Here is a 23,893-nt window from a genome sequence, read left to right on the forward strand (position 1 = left end):
AGGCAGCCAACCCCACGTTGTTCGCATCACCAGAAGAGGTGGAGAAGGCGAGGACCGCTATCATTGCAGCCAAGCGAGACGAACCTAAGGTTTCCCTCCCCGACGTAGTACCGGGCTACAAGGCAAAACCCCCTCGACACTGGTGAGAACCACTTTTCTTTACCTAGTCGTTCGCGTGCCTCGTGCCACACGCACAAAGGATACAGTGGTCAGCGCCTTGGGTCTTACCCATCCAACCCAAGGCACGCTAACACAGCTGTGCGCCCATGTGCAGTCGACACCAACACCGAGCTAAAGGCCAGTGCGAAACCAAACGGAGCGACAGGCTCTGTCGCTAAAGGCGACCCATAAGATACACCAGGCAATAGGCCAAACTCGTCGTTTCCGCCTGACCATAGAGTGGTCCGGAGGGTGGCTAAAGGCCGCCCACAAAATTCGCCTTTTAACTACGCTTCTGGTCACGGGCATTATCCAGCCCGTGCACCCACCAACCACGAGAAGACGAGAGCTAACACCAAGCTCATCGTTTACAGCTGTGCCACCCAAAGTCGACGAGGCATTCAAAGCCTTCAAGTATGTACCATATAGTACCCTCACCTCGTCGGCTCGTTGGCAGGCGATAAGGAGTGGCGAGGAAGCCTTCACCATATCCGCATCAGGCTCACTCATGGCCAAGGGACTCGATCGCAGGAACGAGAGAAGCATCACGCTGTCGGACTGGATCGGGGCAGCCGATGCAGCAGAGGACCGCACAGAGCATTACCATGGAGTCGCGCGTGCGAAAGCACTAAAGGCACACCATAGCGTGGTCCTAGGGCTCAGCCGTTCGCACTCATGGGATGTAGCAGTCGAATACGACATCCAGCAACGCGAAATGGTCGCGCAACACCCACAACACGACCTATCACAGTTGGACGACAGGGCGCTAACAATCATCGCAACGTGCATAGTGGCCAGGCAGCCCACCATATCCGCACCGTATAGCCAACCGCAGCTAAAGAGACCATCACCAACATCGTCATCCCAGTTTCAGCAGCCGCCAAAGAAGAAAGCCAGACTCCAGTGCTTTCAGTGCGGAGGAGCAGACCACCTTCCAGGCGACTGCACAGCGGAGTCGACTGTCACTGGACACCCAACGGCACGAATCGCATCTTCAGCCAAGAGCGCACACGCCCTTGCCGCTCCAGGTGGAAAGATCTTCTGCATCGGATGGGCGAGGTTCTCCAGCTGCCACTTCGCCAACGCGTGCGTCAACTACCACGGTTGCAGCATCTGTGGAGACACTGCCCACGGCGCAGGAACCTGCAGAGCAACCCGGCCTAGATCCTAGGCGGGTAGTTACCCCCCTCATCGCATCGAAGCTCAAGGAGCTACTATATGAATATAATATATATGACGACTGGAAACATATGATATCCAACATAGAGGAAGGCTTCGACATAGGAGTCAGAGAAACACCGAAAACCACAATGACCTTTCGAGAATCACGCATCTTCGCAACTCAATATCGACATCATAGACCAATATATAATCAGCGAGCAGAACGCTGGGCGTTACTCTCGCGCCTACTCAATCCCAGAACTAGAATCATTAATCGGCCCTTTTCGCACGTCCCCACTGGGCCTCGTACCGAAGCCGCACTCAACAAAATTCAGGCTTGTTCAAGACATGTCTTATCCACGCGACGACCCCGAGAACCTCTCCGTCAACGCGGGCATAGACCCAGACGCATTCCCGACGGAGTGGGGCACGTTCGACAATTTAGTGGAGTTGATTCTCTCGCTACCAGACGGATGTGTCGCAGCGACATTCGACATCGCGTCAGCATGCAGAATCGTGCCCGTTCACCCCAGCCAACAATGGCGCTGTGCATACTATGGCGCGATCGCGTATACGTCGATCGAGCCCTAATGTTCGGATTGAGCTCAAGCGAAGGAGTCTTCGGTTCAGTAGCAGACATGCTAGTAGCCATATACGAGAAAGCTGGATTCAGCCCAATTCGAAAATGGGTAGACGACTTCTTTGTCATCCGTCTTCCACACCAAACGTGGACAGAGGAAGATTTCATCAAACTTTCGTCTATTTTCGGGGTTCCCTGGAGCTTGGAGAAACTAAGGGCGTTTGCAACAATCCAGCGCTACATCGGCTTCGACTGGGACCTAATTCGAAGAGCGGTGTCACTCCCAGAAGAGAAGATGACGAAAACCTTAGCACTGATGCAGTCATGGCTCGTAAAGGGCGCACGTTTCACGGCGAGCGAAGCGGCGAGCCTGCATGGCAAGCTAGTACATATATCAGCAATATTTCCACTAATTCGCCCCTTCCTTCATTCAGTGGCCCTCTTCGCCAACAAATTCAAGTCTCGTCGAGCGCGACTACATGTACCAAGTTCATTAGCAGCCGACCTACAGTGGGCTATTGAAATCTTAGCAATCTCGCCATGCGAAAGGCCTCTGCGCACCACCCTCCCTATCGACCTCCAATGGTGGGGCGACGTGAGCACGTCTTTCGGAGTGGGCATCGTGATAGGCCAACACTGGGCGGCATGGAGATGGAAAGACAATTTTCGCGTGGGCCCAGGCCTCGAATACGACATAGGCTGGGCCGAAGCCATCGCCATAGAGCTCGGCCTGAGGCTAGCCATCCATCTCGGGCTCGCAGATCAGATCGACGTGAAAGGACGCTCCATCCTCGTCCGTTCGGACAACGCGGGAGTAGTTGCAGCAATAAACAAAGGCCGCTCGAGAAACCAGCCAACGAATGTCATCCTCAAAGAAATCTATTTATTGCAGGTAACTACCAGCTAACAGAGATATGCATCGAGCTCACGTTATCGATGTAGGCGCACCACGGGATACACCTCAAGGTCGAACACGTACCGGGACAAAGCAACATCTCAGACCCGCTTTCGCGGGGCGATATTCGAGCCTTTCGAGGCGCTTCTTCGGGTCCATCATTCAGAACCAATTTTCCACTACCGTCGCACCTCAGCGACAAATTATCCTTTGTTACAGTCTGAACTCCTCATCACACATTCCCGTTCCCCCAGCAACTCAAGACTTATTATCCCTTCGACCATCACCGCTACAACCTCCTTGCACAGCGGAATATCGCATTTTCTGCTGGCATGGCATCAACACGCCACCACCATCCACGATCGAACACCCTGTCATCCAATTTCTCGCGAACGTCTCCAATCAAGCCTCGCTGCGAGAAACAACCAGCTACGGGTCGGGGCTACGAAAATTCCACGTGTTCTGCGACATCTTCTCCATCTCAGAAGCCGACCGCCTACCAGCATCATTCGAAGTACTACACTCTTTCGCACTCTGGGCTGTTTCCGATCCCTCCACAGCAGAATCTTTCATGAAGACACCATCAGTCGAGGCAGTACCCTTCGAACCGGTCTCAGTTTCAGTCGCAAGAAAATACTTGTCCGCAATCCGCGCATGGCATCTGGCACAAGGATGGCCACCTCCGCTATCACCAGAACACTTCACGCGGATTAACTGGTCACTCCGCGGAATGGAAAACTTGCAAGGAACTCGCCGCAGACCAGTCAGGCCCCCAATTACACTCCAAATGCTAACGGCTATCAAGGCCACCCTTCGAACAGACCAACCATTCGATGCGTGCCTTTGGGCAATGTCCAGCTGCGCATTCTTCGGAATGATGCGATTCGGAGAGGTAGCCGTCAACGCTCGCGCGAGTTTCGACAAGTCGAAACACATTACGAGGAAAGATGTTTTCCTCAGGGTAGACTTAGCAGGAAAACCATACACCAGGCTCAATCTTCCACGAGCCAAGACAGCAAAATCTGGGGAAACTCAGTCTGTCTTCATCGTCGAACAAGGTGATCTCTGCCCAATTCAAGCGCTTAGAAATCTAGCGGAAGTCGTCCCAGCTCTTCCAGACGACCCACTATTTTCGTGGAGAGATAATAAAGGGCTCGTCCGCCCGATGGTCAAGACCCGGGCCATCGAAAGCATCAACAGCATATTGACAGCCTGGAATTGGGGGACAACCTTCGGCCACTCATTTAGGATTGGCGGAGCCTCGTTTTACCTCGCCAACAAGGTAGATCCGGAAATAGTGTGCATAGCAGGTCGGTGGAAATCCCTCGCATACGAGACTTACATTAGGGCGTTCGAACAAGTAGCGACGCAGCACCTGGGCGGCCTAGCAAGCAATCACACATCCCACGCATGAGCTAGCTCGCTCGGTTGGGTTTGGCCGCTGAAGTCAGCCGCGGTCGGAGCTCACCAGCATTAGGGTAAGCGGATCAATCCTTCAGCGTCCAGCCCGAGCTAAAAGCTCGGACTCAGCCCAACCTACTGAGCCTTCGCGTTAGATCGCCTTCGTTAATCCAACAGTCGAAGTTGGACAAGCATCCCACGGCACCCCGACACAGACTGCAGCACAATCAGGACAATGTTGATATCAGACCGTAGGTGTCCTGATGGTATCAACACACGTGCTTTAGAGTCGTTCATTTCACGAGACCGAGTGTGTGGTGCTGTGAGGAGCACTAAAGACCTCTCGACGAAACACGAAGGTGAGAAATCAAATGCACGCTGAAGTAGCGTATCACCGACAAAGAACCTTACAAGATCAACCCGTTGCGGCCTCCCTCCCTTTCGGCTTGTTGGTAGTCGTTGATGTGATGATAATTACTGCGATAGGACCGACGAATTCCACAAATACCAGGGCAGTGTAAAGTAGTCAGCTGCCGCGCCTCATAACTGTCACACCAAAAGGTAGAATACTGAAAGCTTAGCTAAATTTCAGTACCAGTCATGGCGGTCGGCATATCATTAGGTCACAAGAATCTGCATTGCAAGTAGCTATTAGTATTGTCCGCGAAATGAGGCTTGAACGCAATACTTACCGACAGTAGAACAACTACGGTGTACCGCACTGGCGAAACCAAACGTTGATCGGACACGTTGAAAATCCGTAGGGGTACGGCAGGTGCCGATGAAGTGTAACCGAACATAACAAAGGTCAACAACCTTTGCCAAACCGGGGGGTCGGCGCAGTGCAAGCGCAGTGGGTTGTTTATTCCTCCGCTGGCCTAAATATTGTCTGTCCCTGTCTTTGCTCAGTTGGTATTACAAGACCGTATGGATGGGCTGCTTAGCATTGAGTCATTGACAAGCAGCCATGCTGTACCACGCACTGTGACACGCTGCTAGTGTGATCGCCACATCATCAGCACAGTGTCCGAGTACAGTACGGCCGCTTCTCTGTCACTTGAAGCGCTCTTCTGCAGCGCCGCCGGTATTAATTGCCTTTCCAATTCCCGGATACGCTCTTCGTACTCCATGTCGTCCTGAGAGGCGCTTGTTATACAATTCTGTCAGTTGTCATTTCTCAGTGACTCTAGTATTCTGCCACCAAATCCCGCCATGCGGCTTCAACGTTCCATTAATTGACGTGAAGCCAAGATCATGCAATGCTTCCGCTTTGGCTTGACTATGGCCTCATAGCCGGCATGGAACACAGGAGCGCTACGAAGCGCTAAAACAGAGGTTGCAGGTTTGACTCAACTCATAAGCATTACTTCTTGGTCCCAGGCGATCTTTTGTACCAGGTGTATGCTTCTAGCATCATTATCATGGCGTTCGCGATCTATGGAGTCCCCAGCTGAGGTCAAGCAGAGCGCAAACAATCGCAGCTTCACGCAAGTTGGATGTTCTCTTGGAGACTTTCTAACGCCTGTCTATGAATTTGGTATGTTCAGGGTTGTCAAGAATCTAGGGTTTGCGAACTTCGTGGATGAATAGGTATATATTAAAGTGGACTGACGGTGTGCTAGACTGCTAGTCAATGCGTGGTCTGATGCAGATCGCCTCTACCTGGTAATCATCGTGCATGCTAGGTTGGCTAGTATAGGTATGGTATGCTTACATATATACTTCACAGCGAACTATATAAGACCGCTCCAGTGTCACCGGAGAGAACGAAGCTCGAACCTCCAGCATCGGGACTGCGTTGACCTGCTGGGAATGCCACAGAACACAACCAATCAGCAAGTAGCCTCCATGTTCTCGGATCATCGATTACTCAACTTTTGTAGGTCATCCGAGCCGCTGCCGATCTGGTGGGCGGTCCCAGACTCTAAACAGCACCCTATACAATCTGTGCTATTTCGTGCACTCTGTCTAATCTCGATGACAAGACCGTCCCTCGAACATCACTGGAAGTCCAAGATCAATGATGATGAATGGGAGAAACATAAGAAGAGTGTTGTTGACAGGCTGGGCGGTACTAACATAGCGGTGGGAAATACCAGTATGGCACTAACTACTATGTACTGATATATGTCATTTTAGGCGGGCTTGGTGCGTAGCATTCTTAGCAGTCAAGATGTGAAGAAATCGAATACTGGATTGCAGGTGCTCACTACTTCGGCGGTCTTTGTTTCAACACAACCACCCCTAACAACATTCCTTCCATACACATTACGTGGTTGCTATATTTTAGCCCTCGGGGCATTCGCGCATGCCCTCGGTGGCTTACTTTGTGGTTTGGCCGTGGTTAACATATACGAAGGCTGTGATCGAATATGGGCTAAAAATGTTTGCAGCAGACCTAGCTTGCACGTATGCGTATTCACAAAATTACAGATCCTGACTGCCACGCGCTTTCGACTGTGTTGTACGCTTCTATTCATCAGCTGGCCGGCTATATCCCTCACCATTTCTATCGTCTTTCTGATGTTATGTGAGCGGTTCTATATTGATGCCGACATGGATCTAACAAGATTCCATAGCTCTTTTGATCGCATGTTATGCTTCTGGAGTGTGGTGGCTTCAATTTTTAGCAACAATAGAGATACTGGCCTGGGCGTGGTTGCCCCCTCTCTTCGCCTGGTGTGCACTTGAAGAGACACTGCAAGTAAACCTGTGGGCATCCATACGACAGACTCGCACGAGACCGCGTTTCTTGTCTGAGGTACATGTACCTCTGAGGAGCCATGACGACTTCTGAAACTAGCTACTCAATCGGGTGTTTGAGTACATGTACGCCCAACGTGCCAATGGCCTTTATACTGCACACATCTCTACATTAATATTACGAGAAATCGTGGTGTCCAGACTTGCGCTGATCAGATGCATTTTACTGAATAGGAGTTTCTTCTGCTTCTATCCAACTCTGCCAGTGGAGCGCCAGACTCGCAAAGGCCCAGAAGAGCGTGGAAGTTGACGTACTCGATCTCGTAGGTGTGTTTTGAGCGTTCGAATGGGCCATCAGAGTTTCATAACGAAGCTTAGGATGCTTCTCGCCGCAGGCGACACTGCGCGACTTAATGCGGCGCAAGGTAATTTCCGTGGTGCATGCCATCATGTTGAATTCCTTGAAAAAGGGCTTCGCAGCGCCTATCGCAGATTGATGCAACGCATTAAAAAGACCAACAGGACACACGACACGCGCGGACTGGTCAATGAAAGGCCAAATCTGTACAGGATAACAACATGAGCTGTGGCAAAGTCCAGATCAAGGGACCACAGCCGACTAGGGTGTGCGCGATAGGTCAAGCGATTTCCAAAGTTTTCGTTATCGAATCAATGTCTAGGGGGCTAGCTATATGGGTCTGCATGCGGACGGATTAGGGTTTAGTTTCGTTGCAGCTAATATGTACGACGTCACCGAGGTCACGACTTCACGATGCTTCTCGAGGAGGCACATCGAGCACAGCTTGATCTCTCGCCAGTTCGAGCCAGTCATTCAGATATTCGGACCTGGCTATCCACTCCTGTTTCAAAAAATAGCCTCAGGATCGCACCGCTGCGTGCCTCTTGATGGGGATCAGCTGTCTTAGTTCCGTGTTGGCCCATGAGACGGTCCTACGAGTTAAGTAGTATTATTCACACTTCCATTCAAGTACTTACATATGTCTCAGATTGCGTGGTCCCAAGGCAAGTCCTGCAGGAGTCATAGATGGTCAGCTCCCCTGTCTCGCTTCTATCTCCAAATATTCAAGAGCATGTACTCATGGTTGGCAATGCTATACGACGACATCCGCGGTGGGGATTTTTCATTAATATGTTCGTCCTTATCAGCGTGCGCCGAGTGTCACTCTCACCGTAAGGATATTACGTGGTGCCTGAGAACAATCAGGGAAGACCGCAAATTGATTTGTGATGTAGTTGGTGGCCATGGGAGGATGTCGTTCCGGTTCATAGTATTAATTGGCGTCGGAGCGATGTCATCTGAGGGAATAGAGTGCGAGGAGTGTCTTTGGAATCACATGCAATACAGAACAAACGGAGCTGTTGCGGAGAAAAATACACTTTGTAATGGCATGGATGCTTCTCCCCGAACGCAGTGGTCTTGATCGCTCCGGTGATTGTCCATAAAGACGATATAAATATTGCTTGACTTATCAAGATCACGTGTACACGGGAAGTCACGTTTTGAAATCAAGACCTGCGCAAGTTTATCATGCATTGTATTCAATCCCAATAATTTATGTAATCTATTACCGCGTGGAAGGCTTCCACTCAGCAAGCCACTGCTTCATGTACATTAATCCTGCTTCCTGTACGGCCGCGATAGTCGGATCTACAATGCCATTCTCTATGACCAAGTCCGAGCAATGGAATCCGTCGCCCTCGTAGATAGGCATGGTGGTAGTGTTAGGTTTAAATAACCCATCAGCAGAGACAGTTGCCTCGCGCCAAGGATCGCGCAGGCCGTTGGCGAAGAAGAGATTTGGAACATATAAGTCCCAACCAGCATACATCATGTCGGTCTGGGCAACAGTCGGCTGAGGTGGATAGGCGAAGGCTTGAGGGAACATGTTCACGCATTGGCGCTGGTGATTATATTCAGGATGGTTATTTTCTTCAATCCTATAAACGTACCTCCTCGTAGATGGGTTGGAGGATGCGGCTCACGATTGCAGGCTGGCCTTCAGGAGGGCCAACCTGGTACCATCCAACTTGGTTGCACCTGGAATGATCATCAGAGTGGATATTGAAGCGAATGAGAATACATACACCATCCAGAACCACGACCTGGCCGCATTATTCACGGTAACACTAGTCCAATAGGACTGGCTCGTGTCATATGTGCCAATACAAGTTCTAGCTTGACTGTCAGCCAATGCAAATGATTAAGTCCCAAGAATACGTACTCAGCATCCTCGTATCCACAGACTTTACCGTGAAGTTTAGTCATGTCAATCGAAGATTAAGGAGACTGCCTTACTATCGTTGTAGTATGTGGTATTCCAGAAGTTACCCCAAGAGTAAATGGCGTTTTCAAGTCCCCATCCCTCAGGTCCAGCATTGACGCCGTCCTTGACCTCGAGTGCATCGCAAAACTGGAAGAACATTGCTCCTGGGCCGACATCGGGCTGCAGGGATTGCCAATCAAACAAGTTGTATTGAACTGCAGGAGAGTCAGTTGAGTCAAGAACCCAGCAGAACAAAATGAGACCAAGAACATCGCGGAAGGGAAATTCAATGAAAGCATGTAGGAAAGGAGAAATCTATCACTATACGAGGGATCCAACATGAACGGAAAGGATATTCATCGTATGGTGAAGGCAAGATAAACGGCAATAGATGTTGCACGGATCAGAAGCACTGCGGACCATTGTGCCCATCGCAAAGATTCAGGACTGAAGGAAGGACAAGAGCGACTCACGTGCACTGGCGAAATCTTCTACGTGTATAACATCGCCCAGGCCAAATGCCTCCTTGAGCGTCTGGATTCCAGCGGTGTCATTTGCCGTGTACATTCCATCCAAGTACGCAATCACTGCCTCCACATCAGAGGAACAGTTCTGTGGCATGTACTCGCGAATAGGAGTGAAGTATCCGTAATAGTCACTGTTTTGATTGAGCGAGACAGCATTTCAATGGTTGGGAGGATGAAGAAACCACGTCAATGGGACATGAGCGGTAATTATAACAAAGTGACATACGTGATTGCCTCTACGACGGCAGAAGATGCATATGCGGCCGAGAAAAGTCCCGGTTTGCTTTACGTCAATTCATTATGCTGAAACAACAAACATTCATTTTTGGTTATGTTACTCACTTGACCATTGTCCAACCAGTGAGGGCTCCCGAGTAGCTTCCTCCGATTAGTACCCATGGCGCCTGACCTGGTTTCACAGCATCGCCCCCAGGCATGGGAAGGTCGGCGGTATTGGCGAAATACTCGAGATCATCAATGGCCTGCTGGATGGTGAGGAGCGCGAGAGATTGTGACGTGAGGTTGTCGTATGGATTGGAATAGCCAAAGAAACGGTGTTCGATGAGGATGGTTGCACCATTCTGTTGTTGAGCAATGAGACCATTGATGGTTTCGTTGGTAAGGTAGCCTTCGTAGCCTGAAAATCAAATACTTGAGAGAAAGTCGCCAATCAAGGATAGTGAACTGACCATCCGCGTCAGCTTCTCCGGGTGTCATCAAGATGATGGGGCCACCTTGAATGGATCACGTTAACGTCATTCGAAGCTGTACCTCAACCTTCACGACATACCAGGCTCGTAAAACTCCCAGTCCATCCAGTATCGCTGCTGGAATGTTCCGAGGTCTGGATTATTGTGGTCGATGAGCTGATCAAAGTAATAGACGGTCGTGATAGGTGGGAGTGTTGTGCCATTCGGCGAAGTGAGAGAACGTTCCGACACTGGGATTTTCGGAAGAGAAGGCATGCCGCGAAGCATGGCATTAGGGATAGCTGCTCGGGCAAGCCCTGCAAAAAGGAGCGACGCAAGGGCCCACATCATGTCGAGCCTTGATAACAAAGATGAAACTGGACAACATGATGATGGTCGAGGAAAGACCTTTTATAGTCACCATGGGGGCATCACACTGCATTTGCCACTGAAACATGTGCTACTCGCTTCGCAAGCAAGACTCGGCAAGAGGGTCAGGATATAATTGGACGTAGTTGCACGTTACTCAACGGCCTAAACTTGAAATTGCGCTAAACAAAGTTGGCAAAAGAACGCGTATGGACTTGTGGCTCGCACGGCTGAGATGGATAGTTGTAAGTTCTGATCAATAATCCATGGAAGGACTATACTTACATTCTTGATAGGCTGATGAGCCCATGATGAGTGGAGATTTAATACATAGAAGCTCGTTAGCGCTGGGGCTTGAATGCCATGGCAAAGGCCGGCTGGACCTCGGGAATATCTTACGAAAGCCTGTTGATCATCATCTGATTTTTGTAGCACATGTCCCAGGTGGGAGAAGACCTGTACACCACACGACGACCAGCATGGCTCGGCGAGCTCCTTTGGAGAAGACCAGAATACGCCGCAATTCCATACACAATAGAATTTAAGGGAGGCGTAAGTCCCTTTTGGTACTACTCGCTCGCCGGCCCGCTGGGGTGGCGATATAGTACCGTATCGTAACTTGCCCACGAACTTGAATGTTTTGGCGATGTGATGCACTGGTTGTTATCTTTGGGCTGTTTCACGGTACCGCTGTGCAGCCCACCGCGGAAACATTTGCCGCAATCGCCGTCACTGACCCAAAGTGGGCATGTCGCAGGTACGTTACTACTTTGCGTTCTCAAGATGATGTGTTCTGCATGCACGCCTTGAGTACGAACCCATGTGGTACCAAATTGCACATGATAGCACAACTACCGGCTCCTGAGTCCTTTCGAAATCCCACCGATCAATGTGCTTGCAAAGTTCAGTGTTCAAGCTCGAGCTTGAGAAAGGTAAACGTTAAACAGCAAAAGAAGTAACTGCGCGGTGTCAACAAACTTCTAGTACTCACAGGCATCTGACCGAACTTGAAAGATCGTATTTGACAGGGCGTCATTGAGCCGTGGTCCGCATTTGTCATTTCATTTTGCCCTTTTGTTCCGCCTTCCATTGCGTCACATCACTGAAACTCTACGAGTCAAAAATGTCAAGATCACGGTCGTAAAACTCAACTTGGGGCACCTTCCGGCATTTCCTCTAGATCGAGCACAATAGTGAAGTGCCTATCAGAAAAAATTAGCCCAGAACTCAGAGGACTCACATTATTGTTTCGAACTTTCGTAGCACTGGTGCTAGAGCTACAGGTGTATAATGGAAAATAAATAAATCAATTAATCGAGGTTCTTGAATATCACGGGTGCTGGTTCCCAAGTGGTCGGAAGGAACCAGCAGGATCCGTCCGCTGCACCTCGAGATTATAACACGACAAATTATTTAACAATAAGTCCAGGTGGTTCGATCTATTATAAGGTAGGAGTCCACTCAGCAAGCCACTCCTTCATGTACCTTAATCCTGCTTCTTGCACGGTAGCGATTGTCGGATCGTCAGTGCCGCTCTTCGTGATCAAGTCTGAGGCGTGGAATCCATCGCTGTCATAGATAGGCATGCTGGTAGTGTTGGGCTTATTCAGCCCATCGGCAGAGACAGTTGCCCCGCGCCAAGGGTCACGCAGGGCAGTGGTGAAGAATAGACGCTCGACATCCACGTTCCAGCCAGCGTACATTGCGTTTGTCTCTGCTGTGGCAGGCTCAGGTGGAGAGGCGAAGGCTTGGGGGAACATGGTGACACATTGGCGCTGATGATAATGTTGATCAATAGTCATTTTTTGAATCAAACATACGTACCTCTACGAAACTGGGTTGCAGGATGCGGCTCACGATCGCAGGCTGGCCTTCAGGAGGGCCAACCTGATAGAATCCAAGTTCGTTGCACCTAGTATGATTGTCAGACTGGTTATTGACGCGAATGAGAATGGGAATGCATACACCAGCCAGAACCACGACCTGCCGTCATTATTCACGGTAATATTGGTCCAGTAGGTGTCGGTCGGAACAAACGTCCCAAGACAGGTTCTAGCTTTACCGTCAGCCAGTCTGAACGACACCACGTCCCAAAAATACGTACTCAACATCCATATCCTGACAGACTTCATCATCCAGTTTAGTCATGCCGACCAAAAATCAAACGGATCGCCTTACGATGGTTGTAGTATGTGGTGTTCCAGAAGTTGCCCCAAGCGTTGATGGCATTCTCAAGTCCCCATCCCTCAGGTTCGGCGTTGACGCCGTCCTTGACCTCGAGTGCATCGCAGAACTGATAGAACCATGCTCCCGGGCCATAAAAAGGCTGCATATCTTGCCAATCCCACAGATTGTATTGAACTATAAGTCCGAGAAGAGTCAGCGAGAACAATGGGCAGCGGAATCGAGAAAAGAACGTCGTCAGCGATATCCAAGATAACCAAGCATAGGCAAATAGATGAATTCGTATCCAAACGGGCGACGCGACATGAATAAAAAGGATAATCAGCTGAAGGCGAAAACAAACAGAAATAGGCATTGCGCGAATCAGAAGGTGCGCAGATGTCGATTCTATGCAAGTATTGAAGACTGAACGAAGCACAATGACGACTCACGTGCGGTAGCGAAATCGCCTACATGATCGAGAACGCTGAGGCCAAATGCCTCCTGAAGCGCCTGGATTCCAGCGGTGTCATTAGCCGCGTACATTTCATCCAGGTAGGCAACCACTGCCTGTACATCTGAAGAACAGTTCTGTGGCATGTACTCGCGAATAGGGGTGAAATAATCATAATAGTCACTGTTTTGGTCGAGAAACCACATTAGGTGCATATTCATCCATGCCGAAGGTGATTATGACGAAAGAGGGAAGCATTTCATCACATCAATTTTGTATAAACGATGATTGCAATGAAGCGACATACGTGATTGTCTCCACAGTGGCAGAAGAAACATATCCAGCCCAGAAAATTCCCGGTTTGCTTTCAGTCGATTACCATGCTGAAAAAAGAACAGAATCTATTTGTGGTACTCACTTGACCATCGTATAACTAGTAAGGGCGCCTGAGTAGCTTCCTCCGATCATTATCCATGGCGCCTGACCTGGCTTCACAGCATCACCCCCAGGCATGGGAAGGTCAGCGGTGGTAGCAAAATTCACGAGATCGTCGATGGCCTGCTGGATGGTGAGGAGTGCGAGAGATTGTGATGTAAGGTTGTCGTATGGATTGGAAAAACCAAAGAAACGGTGTTCTATGACGATGGTGGCACCCTTCTGTTGTTGAGCAATGAGACCATTGATGCTGTGATTAGTGAGGTAGCCTAGGTAGCCTGAAAATCAAGTACTTGAGAGAAAGGCTAAAAATGAGGTATAGTAAAACCAACCATCTGCGTTGACTTCTCCAGGCGTCATAAAAATAATGGGACCACCTCAAATGCATTACGTTAATATCACTTGAAGCGCACCTCGACGCTCGCGACATACCAGGCTCATAGCACTCCCAGTCCATCCAGTATCGCTGCTGGAATGTTCCAAGGCCTGGATTATTGTGGTCGATGAGTTGGTCGAAGTAATAGACGGTCGAAATGTTTGGGAGTGCTGTGCCATTCGGCGAAGTGAGCGAACGTTCCGGTACTGGGATTTTGGGGAGAGCAGGGCCACGAAGCATGGCATTGGGAATAGCTGCTTGGGCTATCCCCGCAAGTAATAGCGACGTTAGGGCCCACATCATGTCGAGCTTTGAGCACAAGGATCAGACTAGACGGGATGATCATAGTGGAGGAAAGACCTTTTATATGTAGCCATAGTACCGGGATGTATCATAAGTTGCTGATAGGCGTGCTACTCACGAAGCTGCCGACTCGTCGCTCCACGGCCCAATTTGCCCGGCAAGACGTTAGTGGGGGTCTCGTTATGGATTCCCGGAGGACCGATGACGGTGGTAAATTTTAGGAATATACATAATCATGCACTGATCATACCTGCCTGGTCCGCTCTCCGCTGGCATATCGTGATTGATCGAGAAATGCCAGCGTACCCTGGGAATCATCTTTACGGCGGTGAAGCGGACAAAAATTGCATGTTGATGCATGTTTTGGGCTAGAATTGTACCGCAGTCTCTGCAGCAGAAGTGGGAAGAGCGCGCGTTTTTGGGAGTGTTCAGGAATTTAGCTGTCTTGCTGACTTCAGTTGGATGGCACTCGCGCTTCCGGGCTGTCATAAATATATGATTTTTGTGACCCTGTGCAATGTGCATTGTGAGCGTGAAATGGGAATGCCACAAGTTGTAGTGCGCTGAAGTGCCAGTGGGATCACGAAGAGGTGACAGGTGAGGAGAACTTGAGGAAGCACAAGTTTAACCTCGAAGACGCACAAAAATGTAAAGTGAGTCACCGTGCAGGCACCCAGTCTCAACACATCTTAGTACGCGTGATCAGTGCGCCGTGCGGCAATCTAGAGTGCGTGGTGCTTTGAGGCCTTAGTTTGCTACTGTTCCACCGTGACCGTCGTCCAAGACGTTGCTTACAGTGCAATCTAAACACACCTAAGTTAAGTATAGAGCACTGGGCAGAACGTTGTCCAGATGCTTCGACGTTCACGTTCATCGCCCATTACAATAACGCATTTGTTTTTACGTATCTCCAAGACCAAAGGGGGTGGACTATTACTTTGCCCTGTTCTAGCGGACGGTTTCAGCATCGGGTTGGCCATTGTCGAATCAAACCTAGCACACCAGCTAGGCTAGGCTAGGCTCCGTGATGGCATATGATCAAGCCGTAATTCGGACAATCTCGAGCATTCGTAAGAAAAAAACCATCATGATGTACTTGTGATCGGAGTTGCCGCATACAATTACACGTCGGTTCGTCCTTAGCGGGATCCGTCAGTCGTCACTCATCATGAGGATATTACGTGGTGCTTGAGAACCATCACCATACCGAAAATTGATTTATGAGGTCATTGACTCATTGGTCACCCATCGGACGATATCTTCCGGCTCGTGGTATTGACATGCGCGAATATCGGGCTATCGGGGTGCTGTTACGCCTTGTTGAGTTGGTCCGATATTCGCTAGCATGGCAGCGCCAAGGACGTTAAGTACCTACAAGACGCAGCGAGTAAATCGAGGGATGAACAAAGGCGGGAAGTATGACTTTCCTCCACTTGATGATTATGCTTACGTCCTCGTCTTCTACAGCCCATCGTGAGACGCTGATAACGAAATGTTGCATATCGGATGTATGCGCCAGCAGTTTATCAGCGGAGCTTTACGTCGTGATACATAAAACGCCCATACAAAATATCGATCGAAAGCGGATCTAGGCCCAGCCTGGGGCACCCCCCGGAGCATTCAAGAATCCTTCTAACACAAAGGCTGCAGATGGTCTTCCCAGTCTGTCAAGAAGGCACCCCATCAAGCTCGGTGGACTATTCACAAGTAACAGTGCATGATGGTCCGTAGCATGGCACGACCTGTGTATTGCATGAAACTTGATAGAGATGAAGGAAATGATTTCGTGGAGGAAGACAATCTGGAAGACACATATGATAGCGAGACGTCTAGATGGGATATAAGTCAGTTTGACGCTATGAATGAGGATCAAGAAAGCTGAAAATACACACCTCCGCAGCTTGAACCAAGATACCAACCTCTTCACCGTACTCAACATCGAACAACGTCAAGATTCAAATCCACCAAGAACGGCAGATGACTTATTACAGCCGCATTGGCATTCCAGTAACCACCCCTCGCCGGACGTTTGAAGATCATGACGACGCCATAACTACCCAGTCATAGCTAGTCACAGTCTTCCCCGATAGACGACGAATGGTTACTGGATAGCAAGACAAGATACTGTGTCTGTAAGACTTACTATTACTAAAGGAAGGTGTTGCACTTGAAGAAAATATTTGAACAACGGATATGGCAGAGCAGACGATAGCCGACCATGACTCGGATGATGACATGTATTTGGCCATCGAACTCACACTAATATCACGTGGTCAATGAGTCTTAGCTCTGCACTGAGTGATGCATCGATGACCAGTCGACTCTCTGAGTACTCGACGTAGAAGTGATGCATCACGCTCTGCTTGTATCCGAAATCTTCTGGAGATTTGAATCAAATCCTGGACTTCAACTGTACGTATGTCCGCGCAAAGAAACCATCGTCTCGAAAATCTCTTGCCGCACTTGCCAGGACACGCAAAACTTTTCATGAGCCCGCAACATATTTGCTTTGGGCTGAGTTACATGGGATAGACCCATTGCTTGGTTGTGTACCGAGGCCACACCCCATGGTATACTGCCACGACAGAAAGGTCAGTAAGAAATAGTCGTGTTCTGCCCTCCCCGTGTGTGGCTATCGCGAATAGTGTCCATCGGTTATCTTCGGCCTCTCTCAGTCCTCCCAACCGAGACATGCATGTTCCTCAGACTGCTGTCACTATCAGCGGTTCGAGATTCGACTAGAACTTGCATCTCTTCCTATCCCCAAGGCCGCCTCTTACCGGTCGTTCATCCGTAACCCGTTGTGCTGATTTATTCATCAAAACCTCAGATGGAAGCGCAGCAGATGAGCCGTCCCCGCCGTTGGCAAAGTATCTAATGAAGCTCCCAAAGCCAAGCCAGACGATAGTAGGCAATGTCACCACGATTCCTAGATTTTCTGGACTTGCAATCGAGCTTAGCCGCACTGTCTACAAATTGTCGCATCGGAGCCTCTACTGAAACTCCGTACGTATTGGCTCTATCAGTAATGCTATGGACAGGACTGTTGGCAGCAGAACTTGCAGAACCTGGCAAAACTAGGGTTTTGCTTCATCTGGGAAGCCAATGTTAGCTGGTCGGACCAGCCTGGTCCGAGTAGAGTGGACTTGGCTAACATATCAAGTTGGTCGGGTGCATGAAATCTTATCGGACCGATTGTTTCTCAATTTGTGCTTTGGCTTGGAATCGACTTATCCCCCGCACCTTGTGTTTGATTCGGAGGCGAACAGATGGACGTCTACTCCCCGTGCGTTTTCCTCAAATTCATCTGACGCGACCCTGATTAGGTCGATGACAGCCTGCATGGAAGGTCCCCTTGTTTGAAATGGGGATGGCGGGGTAAGAAGGGGTTGTTGTTGACGTTCTCTACGCTATGTAGCGGTGAAGTTCGAGCCACCTGACAGGGTATCGAGATCTTGGAAGATAAACCGGAAGCGACCAGGCCCCGAGGAATGATTAGGTTTCGCTTAGACTGTTAGTAAGTAGTCTTACAGTGATAGAAACATGTGACGAGCTTTAATGCAGAAGACTCCCCTGCGACAGTGGAGTCCTCCTTACGATGTACCCAAATGAGTCGTGACCCAGGAACCTCCACAGGTGCCTTATTTCGGCCCAAGGTATAAAGGTCGCAGCATATCTCATCAGTTTTGCATCAACAACCCTCTCACTCAGTCCTCAGCAGAATCAACTACAAGCACGATGATCCCCTCTGGCCTATACAGAATCAAGAATCTTTTTCAAGAGAATAGGTATGTCGCCATGTCAGGCGAGAATGACTCAGAGGTCGTGGGCTACGACGTTGGCGATGTCGTAAGCGTGCATCATTACAGCTCAACTTGCTTTCTATGCTCATCAATGCCCATAGATTGAGATTACCGTCCTGGAACCAGTTGCGGGTCTTGCGATTATCCTTGATATAACGACAAGCAAGTATATCTGGATCGATGAGGTTGGTCTATGTGGTGTTCACAGACGCAAGATTGCTAACAGCGTGAAATGATACTAGTCAGGCAAGGTCTTAGGCAGGCTCGGGATCGAGGAGCCCTAGTTGCTCCAGTTGTCCACAGAGGATGGCGAAAACTATATGTGAGTATGTCATTTTGTTCCAGTGATATCAAGACTTCAATCGTCCACTTTATCCGCAGCATCCACAAACCGGATAATATCAATGTGTGTGTCCTCAACGATAACAGAAACTGGACCCCGGTTTGTTTTTCATCGGTGATCTTGCTTGATATTATGACTAACCTCACTCCAGATCGTCACTGCGCCTTCACCTCCCCCGAGTGTTGCGGACTACAAGAAGAAGTACTGGCAGTTTGAGGCGGCGGAATCAAACTTCACGAACTTAATTTTAGATGAGGAGCGTGCCCCTCTCGTAGGGTCATGATACGCTTCCTCTGGAATAATCTTGCTAGCTCCCCATTACACAGATGACTGCAATTTTCGTTGCTTCATATGATCTACTAAGGCTCTGTACGCACGCCGTTATACACAACAATGAAGAGTATTTCTACACACTCCGACAGTGAGCACAGACATCACACGACAGGTAACGTATAGAGTATCTAATGTTCTCCATATGACCCGGAATATATAGCCTGATAAGTTAGGTATTATTAGACAACTCGTCTATCTATATAGCAAGTCATCAAGCAGAAGGTTTCCACTCAGCAAGCCACTCCTTCATGTACATTAATCCTGCTTCCTGTACGGCGGCTACTGTCGCGTCTACGATGCCATTCTGTATAACCAAGTCCGTGCAGTGGAATCCATCACCCTCATAGATCGGCCTGCTGGTAGTGTTAGGCTTATTCAGCCCATCGGCAGAGACAGTTGCCTCGCGCCAAGGGTCACGCAGGCCGTTGGCGAAGAAGAGACGCGGGATATCCACGTCCCAACCAGCGTACATATCGTTTGTCTCTGCCGTGGTAGGCTGAGGTGGGTAGGCGAAGGCTTCAGGGAACATGTTGACACATTGACGCTGACGATCATATTTACAAATGGTCATCATTCAGGTCAAACATACGTACCTGCTCGTAAATGGGTTGGAGGATGCGGCTCACGATGGCAGGCTGGCATTCAGGAGGGCCAACCTGGTACCATCCGACTTGGTTGCACCTAGAATGATCATCAGAGTGGATATTGAAGTGAATGAGAATACATACACCATCCAGAACCACGACCTGTTTGCATTATTCACAGTAACATTGGTCCAGTAGGACTGACTCGTGTTATACGTCCCGAGACAGGTTCTAGTTTCACCGTCAGCCGATCCGGACGACTACGTCCCAAAGATACGTACTCAGCATCCTCGTATCCGCAGACTTTACTATCAAGTTCAGCCAAGTCAATCGAAACTCAAACGGATCGCCTTACCATGGTTGTAGTATGTGGTGTTCCAGAAGTTGCCCCAAGAGTTGATAGCATTATCAAGCCCCCATCCCTCAGGTCCAGCATTGACACCGTCCTTAACCTCGAGTGCATCACAGAACTCGAAGAACATTGCTCCTGGGCCGACATCAGGCTGGAGAGATTGCCAATCGAACAGGTTATCTTGAACTGTTGGTCCGAGTAGGGTCAGTTACGACGACAAACCAGAAAATCAAACGCGGATCATGTTGTCTGTGATTCGGACAAAGATTGGAGATCGGACAAGGACGACTCACGTGCGGTAGCGAAATCTCCTATGTGTATAACATCGCCGAGGCCAAACGCCTCCTTGAGCGTCTGGATTCCAGCAGTGTCATTAGCCGCGTACATGTCATCCAGATAGGCAATTACTGCCTCTACATCAGAGGAACAGTTCTGTGGCATGTGCTCCTGAATTGGGGTGAAATAGTCATAATAATCACTATGTTGGTCGACAGTAAGTGGAACGATCGTGAGCTACATCAAAGTGACGTACTTGATTGCCTCTACGACACCTGAAGATGAATATCCAGCCCAAAAAATTCCCGGTTTGCTTTGGGTCTATTACTATGCTGAAGCAGTAGAATGATTTTTTTTACTCACTTGACCATTGTCCAACTCGTGAGAGCTCCCGAGTAGCTGCCTCCGATCAGTATCCACGGCGCCTGACCTGGCTTCACAGCATCACCCCCAGGCATGGGAAGGTCGGCTGTGGTGGCGAAATTCACGAGATCATCGATGGCCTGCTGGATGGTGAGAAGTGCGAGAGATTGCGACGTGAGGTTGTTGTATGGATTGGAATATCCAAAGAAACGGTGTTCGATGACGATGGCTGCACCTTTCTGTTGTTGAGCGATGAGACCACTGATGGTGTGATTGGTAGTGTAGGCTTCGTAACCTGATAATCAACGACTTGAGAGAAAGGCACAAATTGAGAATCATGAAACTCACCATCTGCGTCGCCTTCTCCAGGTGTCATCAAGATGATGGGGCCACCTTTAATGCATTGCGTTAACATCGAGCGCACCTCCATGCTCTCAACATACCAGGCTCATAAAACTCCCAGTTCATCCAGTACCGCTGCTGGAATGTTCCAAGGCTTGCGTCATTGTGATCTATGAGTTGGTCGAAGTGATAGACGGTCGTAATAGGTGGGAGTGCTGTGCCATTCGGCGAAATGAGAGACCGTTCCGGCACCGAAAGCTTGGGGACAGAAGGCATGCCCCGAAGCATGGCATTAGGGATGGCTGCTCGGGCGACACTTACGAGTAGGAGCGACATAAGAACCCACATGACGCCGAACCGTGATTGCGAGGATGGGATTGAACGACATAGTTGAGCAAAGCCTTTTTATAATCATGGGAAGATGCGTAAGTGGGTACATGTGCCGATGCTCGATGCACAAGAAAAACTCGGGAGGATATAATTGGACACAACTGTAGGTTTGCCAGTTGAGCTCAGTGAAGGACCCATTAAGGATGTGTGTATTTAGGTACGACTCAGTGGTCGCATTCGTTCACTCCAGTTCGCACGACTAGAATGACCTATGTAGTTGCCGAGGTCAACTATGCGATCATTCTTAATGTTGATTCGGAGATTTGGAAACTTACCACTTGTATGTGCAAAGACCGCTCGGATTGCCTTACAAAAGGCTAGAAGAACATGCGCCAGGTGAGAGAAAAGTTGTATGCCACACGATAACCATAGCTAGGAGACGAGACGACAGGATTATACAGAAGTCTCTGGATCTCTGGCCAGCAGAAGTTGACTTTCTGTCCCCTTTGGGACTATTCAGTCATAGTGCAGGAGAGAGGTGGTGAGAAGAATGGATGTTTTGCTCTAGCTCAGCGGCTGGGGTACCCGCTGCTCGTTCCGAGTGCGTCTGATGTGATATTATATAGGTGCTGTCGGTATCAGTGTCGCAAATCATGATGTAGCTGATTCATTTTAAGAAAGATCCGAGACCCTACAAAATTGAAGTTCAACTCGGAAGCGGAAGCAGCCGCTGAGTCTGGCCTCGAGTTGTTGCTTATGCAATCAAAATAACTTTTGCACAGGGCTCTTCCTTGCTCTTCCTCGAGCGGTATCGCCGAGTTGTCTCGCTGAGCGCATAACTTTTGCTGGTTGCCAAGCTATCAATTCCTCAGGATGTAGCTGCTTGTCCTTTTCTCACCTGTGTCTCATAGCACTTCACACAGGCTGGCCGCCCGCTGCTTACTCACGCAGAACATGCAGATACGAGTTGCAGGCAGCCTCTAGGACACGCACACGCGATGTAATAGTCGGGCGTAACGTCCAGCATGTGCGAAAGAGTATCACACACTGCTTTTATGTCTCTTCAAACGCCCGGCGGCAGCGGCGCCGGTACGGTTTTCGCAAAGTCTTAGATTCGGTCTCTGGGTTCAATGTTGGGAAGCGCATGGAATAGTCATCCTGGTTACTTCCTCAGGCTCTGACACTCTGCCAATAAGGTCCAAACACGCTGCGTGGATTTAATGTTCTACCAACTGACGTAACGTCAACTTTTCTTATCTCCTTGAACTGCCTGAGCCTGCAGGCGATATGCAGATCTGATCTGTGCTGGAGTTTCCACGCAACTCGCTCAGCAAGCCTTCTGGAGAAATTGATGACCCGCGCGCGTTGTGGTTGGTTGTTCGCCTTGGACGCAGGCAGGGCAGGCCTGTGTTGATGATGATAACGACATGTGTTTGGCCATCTACACAAATATGTGTTAGTTCGATGTTTGATCCACATGCTTTCGGTGATAAATGGCAAAAGCTCTTGAAATCATGATGGCTCACAGCCTCGGAAATTTCAAATCTCAGATACCGAGGCAGAAGCGGAAGCGGAATCCCAGCAATAATCAAGGACTTCCCCACTTTTCCATTTTTATCTGTATACGATACTTACAAAAATGGTACTTATATCTTGCACAAACGCCAAGTTCACCCGTCCGCCAAGTTCTCCCCAGTCATCCCCCGAAAATGACCCTAGTCTCAAATGATCCCAGTTGGTGGGCGCTTATCGATTTGAATCGGTTTTCTAATCATTTTGTGGGTTCGTGAGCCGGTCAACACGATGGTGGTGATGTCGTAATCTAACCAGTAGCCTTGACTGCGGTTTCGTAGTTGCCTCCTGTTCTGCGATAGTGTATGATTGGGGTGAGCAAGTCAGTGTTAAAGAATTACTGATATCCTGATGATATTTCCAGTACTAACATTCGCACAAGAGGTAGGTTGGTGCCACCGATACCCGAGCAGTCATCTGACTCAGAATGGTTCCATAGATTGAACTCGTCTGGGTGAGCAGCGCCCAGAACTTCATGATCATACAATTTATTCGCGGCAGATGAGACCCTGGTCCTTCGTGACTCTTCTATATTTCAGTGTATGTGCCTCATTTTATGTGAAGCGCAGTTGACCACTAATGCCGATTTTGAAATGCTAGGTACGCTATATCGGAATGTTGTATACTGTGTATGTTTTCAAACTTCACAGTCGGTGCTGTGTTAACCAGTCATCTCTCATAATCAGCATTTATTTAGGGTGTATGTTTCATGTGCAATTTGTCTTCTTTCTTCTGACCTGTGGCGTACAGACAGCTTTCCGTCGGCCTCCTTGACAGATGCGGTGAGTATTCTAGACCAATCCGTGTCATTCCTGTCCGATTGACTGCGCTCCTGTGTAGGGGTGAGTGAGATTCTTGATGAACTTAGCTCGGTTTAATGACTGCAACAGCTGTGAGTTTATTTGGGGTGTGTGGCTTTCCGGGGCTCACTGTTGACTGGGTTTGAAGGCAATAATATATACACTGCAACAAATTGGATGTCTTTGGTCGTTAGTACCCTTCTGGCCGGTGAGTTACTCAGCTGCATGCTCAAGTGATATTGAACTGATCGAATCATGATACAAGTCATCATGATCACTCGGTTGCACGCCATGT

The 23,893-nt window shown here is 49.2% G+C and overlaps 6 protein-coding genes across 6 annotated transcripts; 3 read left to right on the plus strand and 3 right to left on the minus strand.

The window, feature by feature from the left end:
* Window positions 1-1,330, plus strand: DEU56DRAFT_754133 (uncharacterized protein; the record flags this gene model as incomplete). The annotated part of the gene is made up of 2 exons (XM_041349779.1): window positions 1-142; window positions 298-1,330. Coding segments are annotated over 2 exons (1,175 nt in total), but the record flags the coding sequence as incomplete, so codon positions are not given.
* A 1,484-nt stretch (window positions 1,331-2,814) lies between these two features.
* Window positions 2,815-4,209, plus strand: DEU56DRAFT_732431 (DNA breaking-rejoining enzyme; the record flags this gene model as incomplete). The annotated part of the gene is made up of 2 exons (XM_041348274.1): window positions 2,815-3,336; window positions 3,388-4,209. 2 exons carry the CDS (start codon window positions 2,815-2,817, stop codon window positions 4,207-4,209), a joined length of 1,344 nt encoding a protein of 447 aa, XP_041210750.1.
* Window positions 4,210-8,485: 4,276 nt separating this feature from the next.
* On the minus strand, window positions 8,486-10,751 carry DEU56DRAFT_910401 (peptidase S28; the record flags this gene model as incomplete). The annotated part of the gene is made up of 10 exons (XM_041357170.1): window positions 8,486-8,821; window positions 8,871-8,958; window positions 9,006-9,092; window positions 9,143-9,164; window positions 9,217-9,399; window positions 9,658-9,842; window positions 9,938-9,994; window positions 10,054-10,348; window positions 10,401-10,445; window positions 10,502-10,751. The coding sequence occupies 10 exons, from the start codon at window positions 10,749-10,751 to the stop codon at window positions 8,486-8,488; spliced, it is 1,548 nt and encodes a 515-aa protein (XP_041210751.1).
* A 1,402-nt stretch (window positions 10,752-12,153) lies between these two features.
* DEU56DRAFT_789676 (peptidase S28) lies at window positions 12,154-14,542 on the minus strand. Its single transcript, XM_041352563.1, has 10 exons — window positions 14,254-14,542; window positions 14,154-14,198; window positions 13,805-14,099; window positions 13,694-13,750; window positions 13,385-13,569; window positions 12,948-13,130; window positions 12,874-12,895; window positions 12,735-12,821; window positions 12,594-12,681; window positions 12,154-12,544 (listed from the first exon to the last, which is right to left on the minus strand). The coding sequence occupies exons 1-10, from the start codon at window positions 14,498-14,500 to the stop codon at window positions 12,212-12,214; spliced, it is 1,542 nt and encodes a 513-aa protein (XP_041210752.1). The 5' UTR covers window positions 14,501-14,542; the 3' UTR covers window positions 12,154-12,211.
* Window positions 14,543-18,298: 3,756 nt separating this feature from the next.
* Window positions 18,299-18,929, plus strand: DEU56DRAFT_910403 (uncharacterized protein; the record flags this gene model as incomplete). Its single annotated transcript, XM_041357171.1, has 5 exons — window positions 18,299-18,349; window positions 18,405-18,488; window positions 18,546-18,586; window positions 18,649-18,745; window positions 18,798-18,929. 5 exons carry the CDS (start codon window positions 18,299-18,301, stop codon window positions 18,927-18,929), a joined length of 405 nt encoding a protein of 134 aa, XP_041210753.1.
* Window positions 18,930-19,138: 209 nt separating this feature from the next.
* DEU56DRAFT_883783 (serine carboxypeptidase S28-domain-containing protein) lies at window positions 19,139-21,244 on the minus strand (the record flags this gene model as incomplete). The annotated part of the gene is made up of 10 exons (XM_041356146.1): window positions 19,139-19,523; window positions 19,573-19,660; window positions 19,708-19,794; window positions 19,845-19,866; window positions 19,919-20,101; window positions 20,209-20,393; window positions 20,448-20,504; window positions 20,555-20,849; window positions 20,903-20,947; window positions 20,998-21,244. The coding sequence occupies 10 exons, from the start codon at window positions 21,242-21,244 to the stop codon at window positions 19,191-19,193; spliced, it is 1,542 nt and encodes a 513-aa protein (XP_041210754.1). The 3' UTR covers window positions 19,139-19,190.
* Between the last annotated feature and the right edge of the window lie 2,649 nt (window positions 21,245-23,893).

This window comes from Suillus clintonianus (assembly GCF_016758775.1).
Source record: "Suillus clintonianus strain FC179 chromosome Unknown DEU56scaffold_19, whole genome shotgun sequence".
NCBI lineage: Eukaryota > Fungi > Basidiomycota > Agaricomycetes > Boletales > Suillaceae > Suillus > Suillus clintonianus.

Excerpts from the sequence above, each read along its gene's own strand:
- DEU56DRAFT_789676 (XM_041352563.1), bottom strand. The coding sequence starts at position 14,500 with ATGATGTGGGCCCTAACGTCGCTATTACTTGCGGGGATAGCCCAAGCA. Across the intron at positions 12,822-12,873 it reads TGTCAGGATATGGATGTTGA|AACCTGTCTTGGGACGTTTG; the intron begins GTACGTATTTTT and ends CGGTAAAGCTAG. Across the intron at positions 12,545-12,593 it reads TGCAACCCAGTTTCGTAGAG|CGCCAATGTGTCACCATGTT; the intron begins GTACGTATGTTT and ends CATTATCATCAG.